We start from the raw sequence: 12,781 nt of genomic DNA on the forward strand, positions 1-12,781 counted from the left end.
CAACATGAAAAAATCTCATGTTTCCTGAGCGCTTCATCTGAATACTTGTCACTCGAGGAACTATTCAACACGTGACCACATGATGTGACTCACGTGACTGAAAGATGAGTGGCGATCCATTCTGTCTAGTGGTCATGTACTCACACTGCTGACCAGGCGCTCGTGATCAACCCAGACAACGTTCAACTACAGCATTCAGACAGCGGTTCAGTTAACTACAGGAATCCCACGAATTTTCGTAGATTATTACGACACATGTTTCTCGATTTTTCAGCATTTTCAAACCACATTGTTATCCTTGTTTGAACGCTACACAGACGCAGTCAATCATTTTCCAACTGAATGCGTATGAACCAATAATCTATGAATGAACGGAGGCAATTGTGGCAAAAACACGAATACGCCAATACTGCCTCCTACCGGTCAGTGTTTGCCTATTGGAGACAACGTTATCAAGGGTCCGGATTCATCTACGCATCATGTACTGACGATTTTTGTAATGACATCCACGAGAGCAGATCTTTAGTGGTCGTTTCGCATCCATTTGGTTGCTCAGAATTTAATAGTTATTTGATTACTTTGAGCTCAGATCATTGCTGTATACAGTATTCATGCATATGAGCTAAAATGAATATGGAAAATTTAAGAACTATTCCACAAGGTGAATCCTTCCACACAGTGAAAACTTCCTACCTGCAACAATGCTAGGTAAACCTCATACTCCCACATTCCGGATTCCAAAAACAAGGACGAGTTGTGGCCAGTAAGGTGAATAGAACTGCGTCATCAAAACTATACTGCTCACATCAGACAAGTTTGTTTTGACGATTGGGGTGTGTAGCCTAATCTCTCCGGTTAATTTTGAATCTACAAACCGGAGTCACGATAGCTCGGAACGAGGCTCCCAAAATCACATTTCGCTCATTCAGACCTGACTGGCTGGCGAGGCGCACCCAGTCAGTGATTTAGAGGAACACGGCCTCCGCTACTGAGTGTCGAAGGTATGCCAAAAACGGTGAAAATACTCGCTTTTGGAATGGGTCACGCGGCAGTGAGTCGAACTGGTAGACAAGCTGATTCAGCTACGGATCCGAGTTTCAGGTTTTCAGATTGAGCAGCGATCAGTCTGGAAGACGCAGTTGACCTTGGACTACAAAAGACGAAAGGCCGGACGATCCCTCATGATTAAATTCACCCTAGCTGCGAATGAAGGCTGAGCGGTGATCTCTTTTGGTGCGTTACGGATGAGTCTCTGCTGTCTCTGACTTTACAAAGTTTGAACACGTGTGTGCAGGAAGAACTTTCTCCAGGAATTGAGCTGTTACTATGCTGTGTCTGTTCCTAATTCACTACTCATAAGGTTGCAGAAAATTCTTCGGCAGCCCTGTGTCCTGTAAGGAAAATGTATCGTGATATCTCGAACACCGTGCTAACTGAAACATGAGGTGACCCTTGTGCAACACAATGTATTCTGCAAATGCATGGATGCATTTCGTCGCTTATGTATAAGTTGGTGTTCAACTGAAAGATTGATGGAATATATTTGTAATGCACTACCCATAAGGTTGCTGAAGATCCATCGACAGCCCACGACCGGTTTCGCCCTTTTTGGGGCTCATCAGGTAGGCGCATCACAAACGAGAGATTCAGGTGGGTCCCAGGTGAGTCTCTCGAAAGACCAAATTAGTTTGCAAATGAGTGTATGCTCGCTAAGATTGATGGAAGCTTAAGGACTGTCAACTACGTGACGTAATTAGTTATGTTTCCCTATTCTCCAGATTAATTCGTTGCCTTTCCGGTGACTGCTCAAGTTTCGAAACTGAACTGTTCTATTTTATACAAAGTCGACTCCATATTGACTGTTCTTCTATATTGACTGTTTTCATGATTCGGTTTATTCATATTCATTTCTTGGTTTTGTCGTTGAACATTTCGCCTCACTTTGAACTGTACAGCATGTTTCCCGCTTCGTTTGTCCGATAGCACGCTGCCCTTTTCTGTGCCATCCTGTGTTGCTAGCTGCCCAAGGTTCAATCTAGCCAACCACAGTCTACGTAACTATACTGTCTGCCCATGTTTAATTCAATATATTGTTCGCTGCCCAATTGCGACTACTGAACAAACGCAGGTGAAGTTCGTAGAATTCGGTTTGGCCCCAATTATTACTGACCGTCCGTCGTTGAATTAGACTACACGTTACCTGTCAGATAGGACATCTAGATTGTGCGTTTAGACTAATTACTCAATTCCTTGCTTTGAGATTATGGCCTTAGCACGGGACCGTACAAAGAATGTGGCTACCTGGCGTACCCTGTGGTGGACAGAAGGGCCATCGGGCTGTCGATGCTATTCAGCAACCTTATGAGTAGTGCTTTTCAGGAAAAAAACGACAAACCAATTACTCCTGCACAACTGATTTACTGTCGGCCTGTCTCAGTTCATAGACAGGGTGAATCGTTTCAATGAACCTGAAATAATGTCCGGAAATCGTACCTTTGGCACAGCTAGACAGCTTTTAAAAAAATTTCCATAAGAAACTTGGCGTGTTCAACGATGTTTTTCCTTCACCTACGGTCCGTCCAAGCGACGTATCTCACTGTTGCAATTGCCATATTAACTTTCACAGTGCTCTCTACATTTTACTGGTTCAAAACTACGGATTTCGACCATAGCTGAGACAAACCACACTTTTGTCATCTGCCGAATGGACTTTGGTACTCTCCAGAGCCATCAGAGCACCCCTTACAGTTTTATAGAACTGCTTCGAAGTGATTTTGAGCACGTTTCAGCTCCTACTGCGGGTCCACTGGAGTAAGGCAATCTTACTAAGTGCGAAGTATTTGGAACTCAGTTCTGAGGTGTCTAGCTGAAGTCTTATCGCATGCACGGGTTCACGGGGTAGAGCGTTAAATGACCTTAAGTGAACACATCTCAGGAACATCCATTCACTCGTCAGTTTACTGGAATGTCAGTTAGAGCACAGCACAGGCATGTACTGCATCCCTGGCTGAAAAGCGTTATCGATTCACGTGGTGTTTAATGTCTAGATACAGCTGTCGTGATTTCTCAGGCCGGATAACTGGGGAAGGGCGGCTGAACGGAGGCTGTACCGGATTTTTTCGCAGATTGCAGGTCCCGATTATCGTGCCCTTATGACGACTACCACTGAAAGGAAGAAGGCCTTCGCTGCAGAGCTATTTATTAGGAAATGCCGACCGATCGGTTACAGACCACTGAACAGGGAAGCAAAACTCTAATTTGCATCTTATTTACAAAAACTGGACACCCATCTTCTGCCGAACGCGTCTTCTTGAGCTTTCCTGGAGATTCATTGACTCCAATCATTCCTCGCTTAAATCCAAGCAAATGTGACAAAGTGACTCCACGAATTCCGCAACAGATCTCCCCTTTTCAAAAGACGCACAGCGAAATTCCACGAACAACACATACTACTCGCGTGCCTCCTCATCAGTAGCATCACCGTTACACCAGGGCTGCTTTCAAAGAATACCGGACGTGCTGGATGAAAAGATGAATATATCACGATAACCATGATGGCTAAAACACCTGGGCTCATCAAGCTGTTTATTAATGCTTAGAATTCTACAATTCGGGAGGAAAGTTACGGGGAACTGGCGTGTGAAGACACTTACCAATGTTGATACATTGGCCTTCATTGCCACATATCTGTCTTACGCTCACTACGCAATATGACAGAAGGGTAGATTTAAAAAACATTATGCTAGCAGGCGTTTATTGCGCCAACTTTGTTGTCATCCTCAAGATGTAGTCCCTCTGTCTGTGAGTATGCTAGTACTCAGCATACCACCTTTCCGTAATAAGGAGTACGTATCCAGTTGAGGGACTTGCACCTGTCTTAAGTACACATACCATCAAGTGGACGTTGAATAGAACACCTCCTCATGTTTATGACAAAACCCCGTTTCGGTTAGTAAATGCCTTTTGAATGGTATGGAATCGTGTGTTGGCTGTTCGTCTGTTCTAGCCTGCTCTTCAACCCACAGTTGTGAATACCAACCGGTGACCTGCCCGGCACAGCAATTAAAGATTCAGCGCGAGATCCAAGCTCAAATTGCTGCTGGAATGAGACTTCACCACGTCGTTATGGCCACTTGTATATGTGGTATTGCATCCGTTTCCGAACGGACACTCGGCTGCTTGTGCAACCAGCTTGGCGTCCCGTGTAAGCTCAAGGGACTGACCCGGGAGGCTGAGGCAGACTGGGTGGTTCTAGAGCCACTGGCATGCCACACGGGGCCTACATCAGGCCTGGACAAAGATGATCACAAGGGTTCACCTCCGATGCGTCCAGTGTACATAGTACCTCATTTGCAGATTCACATGTGAAGTGTAGACACAGAAGGAACAGTAAAAGGAAATCAAACACAAATACGAAGGATGACAGAATTCAAAACAGTAAGGTGCAGAAACAAAGCACATGTAACATAAAGAGAAGTCGACTATCCAGACCAGGGATTTGAAGTGAAAAAAAACACATAAGGTTGCAATGGTTTTGTTCCCCACACTGGCACTCTTCCTGATCACACCGAGGGCTGTCCTACCATCTTCTAGTACATGTACTGATCTAAGAGGCCCAATAAGTATCAAACGTAAACTGCGCGATGGCTATGGCGTTTAATGAGGGGTTATTAGTGCTCTGGTCAATAGACGCCGGGCTAATAAGGTCTAAGTCTTACGGTTGAGTACATTACAAGGCCAAGTGCACCTGATGAATATGAATACGATGTAAACAAAAATTAAGCATACATGATTTTGGGGAGATGTAGGAAGTGTCCCCCCTGGCAGTATTATCGCCCCACTTGCTGCTTGTTATCCGCAGCCCGAGTTTGATGACGCTAGATCCAAGAACCGATGCGGCGTGCAGTTGAGGTACTGCTGAGTTCCGTTTCTTAAGTGTGCACGCGTAGTTATATTTTTGGTCTACCTTGTGCTGGACTGTGAATTCACATGGGACCTTTCGGTTTTGACAGTGGCATGAAACCAGACACATTGTCTGACCTGTGTCAAGGTTATAAGTATGGGACATGATGCAAGTGGTAACAGATTCATCAAACTAGACCAAGTGGTCCAAAAACGGATTGAGCGAAGTTGGTTGAAAGAACTAGGAATGCACCGTCACAAGGTCTACACAGCATGAGCCAGAGATTAATTTTTTGAGTCACAGATTTACATTTCGTCAAAGGCGAGCAAAAAGTTTGTAGTGTGAACGGGCGTAGGCATTTGTAACGTGACATCATTCGAACATTTGACCTTCAAATGGACGGTAAACTCGCACATGTGCTAGTTCTGAGACACGCCGATGATTTGATTCGTTATCCTAACATTAATATTTCCGCCAATGTGAAGTTTGATTCGTGTGAGTGTCAACTACTCGTATGTGTCACCTTATCGATCAAATAAGTTTCTCAAACGCCTGATGAAGGACTAGTTGCCGTCTTTCAAGCGCATAAACTTCTAACTGATATGACTTGCCTTAGATGTAGAACCAGTTTTCCTGACGTGAAACATAGCACCCATCATTCAGGGAGATCGAATGGACGTGAGGTTTCGATATGATCATCTTCCAATCTGCATAAAAATGTGTAAACTCAACTGTTTTGACTATTCTCAAGAAATATCAGTGCTGAATTCCTGCAGCCGCTAAGAAACTGGTATTACCTGCCGATGTCTTCAGCTCAGTGCACACAGGAATCGGTGACTGTGTCATGGTTGATGTTAACGCCACCAACGAGACGGAATCACCTGTTTTCTTCAAATCGGATCAGGCAACCACCCTCACTGTCATCTGATCTATGTGAATATACCACTCGCTAAGTAAATCCACACCTACCACTGGTAAAGAGACAGACATATTGAACAATTGTGGGGTATTCGGGTGGCTATCTATGCTTCGGTTCATTGAACACCTGTTGATTTTATATCAGTTCTGGCAACGTGATCTCTCTGGAATGCATACCCAAGCAGACCCAGTTTGTTTGATTCCTCGGTTCCAGAGTACCATCGACAAACAACTACAGATAAAGCATCTCAGTCACTGATGTTTTGCTATGCATCAGTTACGAAAATCGGATCAATACTTTGGTGGTTGGATGTGTAGCGATTTTAGCTCGTCAGAATGTGGCTCTGGTCATCGTACTGGTCTTGGGTATTGGTGACAGCGCAGGGTCGGGAGGGATTGGAGAACCTGGTAGAGGCGGTCTGGTGCAGCACATTCAGGTGCTTAAGAACATCACAAACGAGAGATTCAGCTGGGTTCCAGGTGAGTCTCTCATAAAACTGAATTTGTTTGCAGATGATTATATTTTGTTAATTTCCTGCAATTTGTGTTCAATTCCAACATAAGGTTCACGGGAACTCGCGGAATGCGCCCACCTGGTGAGCCCCAAGAAGGGCGAAAGTGGTCGTGAGCTGTCGAAAGGTTTTCAGCAACCTTGTGAGTAGTGTATTATGTCCATATTTGGCAGATAATTGATTAGACGTGCGCACAAAAACACCGATACACACATACAGTGCAGATGTGGGATAAATCGATAGACACACACGGGCATCAAAACCTCATCGTCAAGTGTGGAGGCACAGTAAAGACAAAGGAATAAAATTAATAAAAGGCTGAGCCAAACGCATCATCAAGGACGAGTTTTTTTTCAGATAAAAACGGGCGTAATTGAATTCGTGTGCTTTAGCGGTTTGCTGGCTTGCAGTGATACGGAAAAGTGTAGCTGAGGAACAAGACGAGAGCTGTAATTTGGGTTCAAGTTGCATCATGCAGTTATATGCCAAATTCCTGTTGATATGCGGAAGGAATATTAATACTGAGGTACACATCTGGCATTTCAGAAAGCTAGCTACCGTTCGGTCACTTGAAGAACATAAACAGTCGTGGACGAATGTCCATTGTACACCTTTGGAGTACCAGTCTGTGCCGGTTCATTTTCGTTAGTCTTGTTTCGATCCGTGAATTAACGCATTCTGAGTGCATCAGTTAATGAGATTTTGCCAATCACCATCTGGGCAACCGAGTGATGCTTGTTAATTTTGTGTTACTGAGAGAGAAATCGAATTTTTCATAGTAAGCCGTTAGAAAGCGGAATGAAAGAGATCGAATTCTAGACCACTGACGAAGACCAGCGTGGTTAAGATGAAGATAGATTGGGAAAGACAACAGACTCTGCAAATTTCTGCTTGTCTTTAACAGCGCGGAAACAACGTTGAGCAGGTCGTCCTATTTGCTTAAATCGGAAAGTGTGTTATGTAAGTCAGGCTGCGAATATCCGTGAACCTTTTCATGCCCTTGGAGGATAAGCGAGTAATTGAGCGACTGAGAGTCTTTCACAATCGACCGACAATTGACCGACATCGACCAGTCGTGATAGAACGCAACATAAGCTGCTTTGTACTATCCAGCGCTATTCAGCCGATTGGCTAAGGGGCGCTTTTCCTCAAGTTGTAAGTTTACTCACTGCTGAGCTATAGCCTATCCACATTTATAGAGTCAGGGAGGATTTGAGCGTCTGTACGTCAACCAATGTTTCCGTCTTTTGCTTAAAGGAGCTTCAAAAGCCTCTCAGCCAACGTTGGTCATACGTTAGACAGATCGCATCCTACCTGTCGGCGTTTGTTCAAAACGTTCCGATGGACTCAATTTCCAAAGATACTACTTGTTATCAAAGCCCACCGGTGAATTAGTTCTCCGACCTCGCCTCGGGATCTCGGGAATAGGGTATGCAACAGTTTATCCATAAACCAAAGTCGACAGTAGGTCAGAAGAGAATCCGTTCGATGCGTTTATAGTAAGTAAAGAGCGAATAACCATTCTGAATCCTCACTCCACTCCCAAAAGGCAGTTAGAACACGTACTGGTATCCGTTTCCGGGTTGGTCTGATAAATCGAATGAAACGGATAAATTCTAACACAAAATGGACAACGTCACATTCGGTTTGCACTGAGAAGCATATCCGTCCACCTGAAAGCTGTCTGCTCGTTGTAAATCCGAAGAAATAAATCCGGTAAATGAACTGGAGGGTGGGGTTAGAAAAACCGTCAGCCTTTCTAACAGGTCGCCCATGAGTTTCGATTCAAGTGGGCACAACTGAGCTGCATGGGATCAACTGGTGGCTCCCACCACTCGCGAGATGCATACCGGGCGCCAGCATGTGGTCATCTAGTGATAAGAATCACTCATCTTTACTTCTAGGCGGATAATTACAGAGAGTTATGCTAGAAATACTGTAGGCTTAGTACTCCGGGAAGCCTGGAGCGTTTTTCTGGTCTCTAGAGTATTTATATACAAAGTAAGATGGACAGAACAATGCAATACAACGTGCACGCTAAAAATACTGTAGGCTTAGCACTCCGGAATGCCTGAAGCGTTTTTTGGTCTCTTGAGGATTTACTTACAAAGTACGATGGACAGAACAATGCAATACAACGTGCATAAAATAAATTTGAGATCACAGTTACGGTATCCCGAGGTTAAGGCTAGGCAGGTGATACTTGCGTCAAAAGGTCTTCTATCCGCACGACACACGAGAAGCAACCTAGACACACGTACAGCCAGCTACGATAAAACGCCATTCAGCCTGGCCTATAACACAATGGTTACGGAAAGTCAATTCTAGCGCCGTTTTGGGCCTAAAGCTGTACGGGACTTTGCTGACCAAGATTGAAAGATTATGCTAGTTGAAATTGGCACTTTCCGCTTCGGATAGACTGGAATCTGTGTTACTAACAAGCATGACATTCTGTAGTTAGCCATGGTTCGACTGGATTTCGTCAACACGATGGTGATTACTGAAAGTCACTTCTAGACGTGAAGCACTAAATCGCCTAGTATGTCAAGGCAATTTGATAGGTTCAATCCGTACGGCGCTGGTCAACTCCGCAGCCTCAGAAAGCTGAGACGTATAAGCAGACCTCTCGTGGACGGATCACTGTGTATCTGCTGATGGCCGACAAATTCAATAAGACCGGCACGCACACGACTCAAGTCGCTACCGATGCAGCTTGTTCGGCCTCCAAGTCCAGTTAATTCGATGTTACCCGTGCTTACTGCACAGTTCAGCTCTCTGACTTGAGTTGGTGATCAATGAACTGATTAATTTGTCATTTCTATCCGTTCTGTCCCGTTTTGTATCGTCGCTTCCCAAGAGCCATGTCAGCAGCTTTCAGACTTCCGATCGAAGTCGTTCAGGCTTCCGTTTTCTCTTCGTATCGACTTGACTATACAGAAGCTTGTTGGTAGTATGAAGAGATCTGGGTGTTCCCTTCGTCCTGAAAGTGAAACAGCAAAGGAGCGCTGCATAGTTTTAGAGGAGCTTGGTGAACAGTCGGTAGTTTTTTTGGGCAGCGTTTCGCTTTTGATACAAAAGCTTCATCAGGCCAAGTGAACAGGTCACCAAATTGACCAGGTTATAAGACAGGCGGGGAACCAATCAGTAAGTCAGTCCCCTTCAGATTATCACACTAGATCAGTGTTGAATATCAAAATCTCGCTTTGGTGAACTGGGGGGTGGGCGGTCCAAATTAATTCTGATCGGGTTTGGTTCGTTAATCTTCCACTTCAGGGTGCTTCAGTTGATGATTCACCTCGATTGCCATTGGTAGATTTTCCCTGCTCTTTGTGGGGTCGTGAGTGCTCCGAAAATTTAATTTGAGGAGGGCTGAGGTCAAATGGAATTCACATGCTGACCACTCTTCTGATGACCGCACACCAACACGTGTCAGCTCGACTGATCAAGAACCGTTCTCCACACGCTTGGCAGTTCCATGCCTTCTATTCTGTTAACACTGGGATGCTTGGCGATTTCTACCGTCTCGGCGATCAGTCTGTGTGACGTGGATCATAGTCCTCGCCTCAAACCCTCAACATTTTCTGAGTCGATTTTGTGTCCCATGTCCAGTGCGTGTTCCGCGATTGCCGAGTCCTTCAGTAACGCTTGATATCCATCTGCGTTTCTCGGCGGCCTATTTATTTTTCTACTTTGCTCTCCGACTCTGATGTATAGTTCCCTGGCCGTCTGTCCTATATAGACTTTGGTGCAGTCATTACACTTGATTTTGTAGACACAGTCCCTGGTTCTGTTTGCCGGGAGGCGATCCTTCAATTGCACCAATGCAGAGCGCAGAGTGTTCCCCCTCTGGAAAGCTACTCTAATGTTTGCCATGTTTAGAATTCTTCGGATTGCCTCCGATGTCCCTGGTTTATATGGAATAACAGCTGTCCCGATCCATTCCCTGTTGGGTTTCTCTACCGGTATCAACACCCTTCGCAATTGACGCCTAATCAAGTTGGCTGGATATCCACTACCTCGAAGTTTGTTTTTTACCTCAATTTGGGCCGCTGTTCGATCAGCTTCTTCTGTGCACAGGGCCCTTATACGCCTAAACATTGATGACGCAATACTGGCGAATACCGACTTCGGATGGGCAGATGAGTAGTTCAAAACTGCCCCAGTCTCGGTTGGCTTTTCATACACTGTGGTCTTTAGTCTCCCCCCAACCTTATGTGTCATGCAGTCTAAGAAGGCCAGTTTACCCGATGTTGACTCTATCTCCATACTAAATTTGATCTGTGGACTCAGTTCATTCAGGTAATTGTAAAACTCATTAACCTTGTCCCGTTTCATGACGACGAAAGTGTCATCTATATACCACCAGAATAGCTTAACTGGGTATGGGAATGTGACTAAAGCTCTCTGTTCAGTTTTTTTCAATAAATATATTTGCCCAAACCGGGGATGTTGGAGATCCCATTGCTGCATTGCTTTTTTCCCCATCCGTTCACATCGCACGAAACTTTACGGTGTGTCGAACCCGTGAAAACTTGACCGTTCGGCCACGATCGGCTGAGTAACCAAACTTATACAGGTTGCGAAAAACCAAATTAGTTTGCAAATGAGTGCATATTCGCTAATTTCGTGCAATGTGGTTTCAGGTAGAACATAACCTTGAGGGAAACCCGTGGACTGCGCCTACCTGATGAGCCCCAAGAAGGGCGGAGCCGGTCGTGGGCTGTCGACGGATTTTCAGCAACCTTATGAATAGTACATTACAAAGGTATACATTTATCGCGATATCTCGAATATCGTAGCCACTGAAACATGGGGCGGCCTGGTGCAGCACATTCAGTTGCCTAAAAACTTAACAAACGAGAGATTCAGCTGGGTTCCAGGTGAGTCTCTCTAAAAACCAAATTAGTTTTCTTGAATGTATATTCGCTAATTTCTGTAAACTACTTATAAAAGCTCTTTAGGAATCCTGCTCTGTTCCGTTCTCAACCACCCTAGACGATTAAACACGCTCGTGACCTCCATTCCAGCTTGAGGTACCTGTCAGTGGATCTTCATACGGGTTCCACATAGACCTATGATACGAGCGAGACACGTAAACAGTACAGGTGGAAATCAATCGTCGGAGGTGAAAGTTAACTGGAACGCCGGCGAGATATATTTACACCCAAGTCGCATTAACTGGGAATAGACGGACAAGAATAAGATTGGTCAAGAAAACCGGTGCGCCGCAGAGTCATAGCTTACATAGTCACAGAATTTTAGCTAGGACACAGGAAGATGGCCTCACATTTTCCGTTAGAGTAAAGCGTAACAATTCACTGAAAACAAGACTTTCAAGAGCGAAAAGAAATGATATCACACACCTGTTTGAGATGTTACGTCTCATTAGGGAACTGTGAAAATGTACCAAGTTTTCGGACGCCAGAGGCATCATTCATAGTGTGATTTTGTGTATATTGTGTATTCGAGTTGAACACAATATGAAATCGGGTGATCTGATCAAAAACAGCACATTTGTCAAGGCTTGTTCCTGCGCGAACTTTGCGCACCAGAGATTTGCACGCGCACGCGTGCGGTCACTCATCCATGTATAGTATTCCTCTGTATTCGTATGCAAGATGTAATATGGGCACTGACTGGATACGTGATTAGTCGTAATTTGCTTAGCCCACATCCTCTTAGGGGGAAATAATCTTACTGCCCTGTGAATCTTTCTCACTGATGTTGCTTGATGCACAAACTAGCTAGAGGATAGAGACTAATGCACGTAGCCCAACCGATCACCCTGTTGGCAACTGAGCATCCACACTGCGTGTTCATAAACATCTCGGTACTCTGCTCTTTCGATAAGATGTTCTTTTGCACTGGGCCGTGCACAATAAGCGGCAGTCACTGCTTAAATGAATAGTCTAAAGATTCTGGGACCACTTCTGATACTGTATGTGTTGAGCTGTTGATCCCAAAGAAGGATGCTTTTCAAGCTGACCACGATGGATGCCATGGGAATGGACCAAAAATGGTCCTTCCCGAGCGGCACTGCGCTCTCGGGAGACCACGGAAGGTCATCGAAGAATTCCCTCAGATGAGGCTTCGATCCAAAGTGAAGAAAAACGTCGGTCAGAAATCAGTGAAGGGTTGGACCAAACTAGACTCATAAAAAGTTAAGAACAGCCCGTTACGAAAGTTACTGAGAACTCATCACTGCCATCCCTCAACTTTTCACCAGTTTGTTTCCCGACTGTTTTGTCCTACCCAAGTTCACTCACCAAACCGACTGATGATAAATAGCAGTGCTGGTTTGTCACCCTGTCACGCATTCCGCATGATGTCACTGGCACACCAGCAGAACAGCTCATCAAACAGCGCCGGCTTGTCATCCTGTCACGCATTCTGAATAATGCCACTGGCACACCAGCAGAACAGCTCATCAATGTTAGCGAATATGCAC

At 45.0% G+C, this 12,781-nt stretch overlaps 2 protein-coding genes across 2 annotated transcripts in view; one reads left to right on the plus strand and one right to left on the minus strand.

Annotated features, from left to right (window-relative positions):
• T265_02711 (hypothetical protein) overlaps positions 1-9,640 on the minus strand; it is a gene marked incomplete at both ends in the record, with an annotated part of 43,408 nt that extends 33,768 nt beyond the window's left edge. Inside the window, one exon of the mRNA XM_009167026.1 lies at positions 9,629-9,640. Coding sequence (XP_009165290.1) covers positions 9,629-9,640 — 12 coding nt within the window. The remainder of the gene's footprint in view (positions 1-9,628) is intronic.
• Positions 4,105-4,368, plus strand: T265_02712 (hypothetical protein; the record flags this gene model as incomplete). The annotated part of the gene is made up of 1 exon (XM_009167027.1): positions 4,105-4,368. The coding sequence occupies one exon, from the start codon at positions 4,105-4,107 to the stop codon at positions 4,366-4,368; it is 264 nt and encodes an 87-aa protein (XP_009165291.1).
• Positions 9,641-12,781: the final 3,141 nt, after the last annotated feature.

This window comes from Opisthorchis viverrini, assembly GCF_000715545.1.
Source record: "Opisthorchis viverrini unplaced genomic scaffold opera_v5_35, whole genome shotgun sequence".
Lineage (NCBI taxonomy): Eukaryota > Metazoa > Platyhelminthes > Trematoda > Opisthorchiida > Opisthorchiidae > Opisthorchis > Opisthorchis viverrini.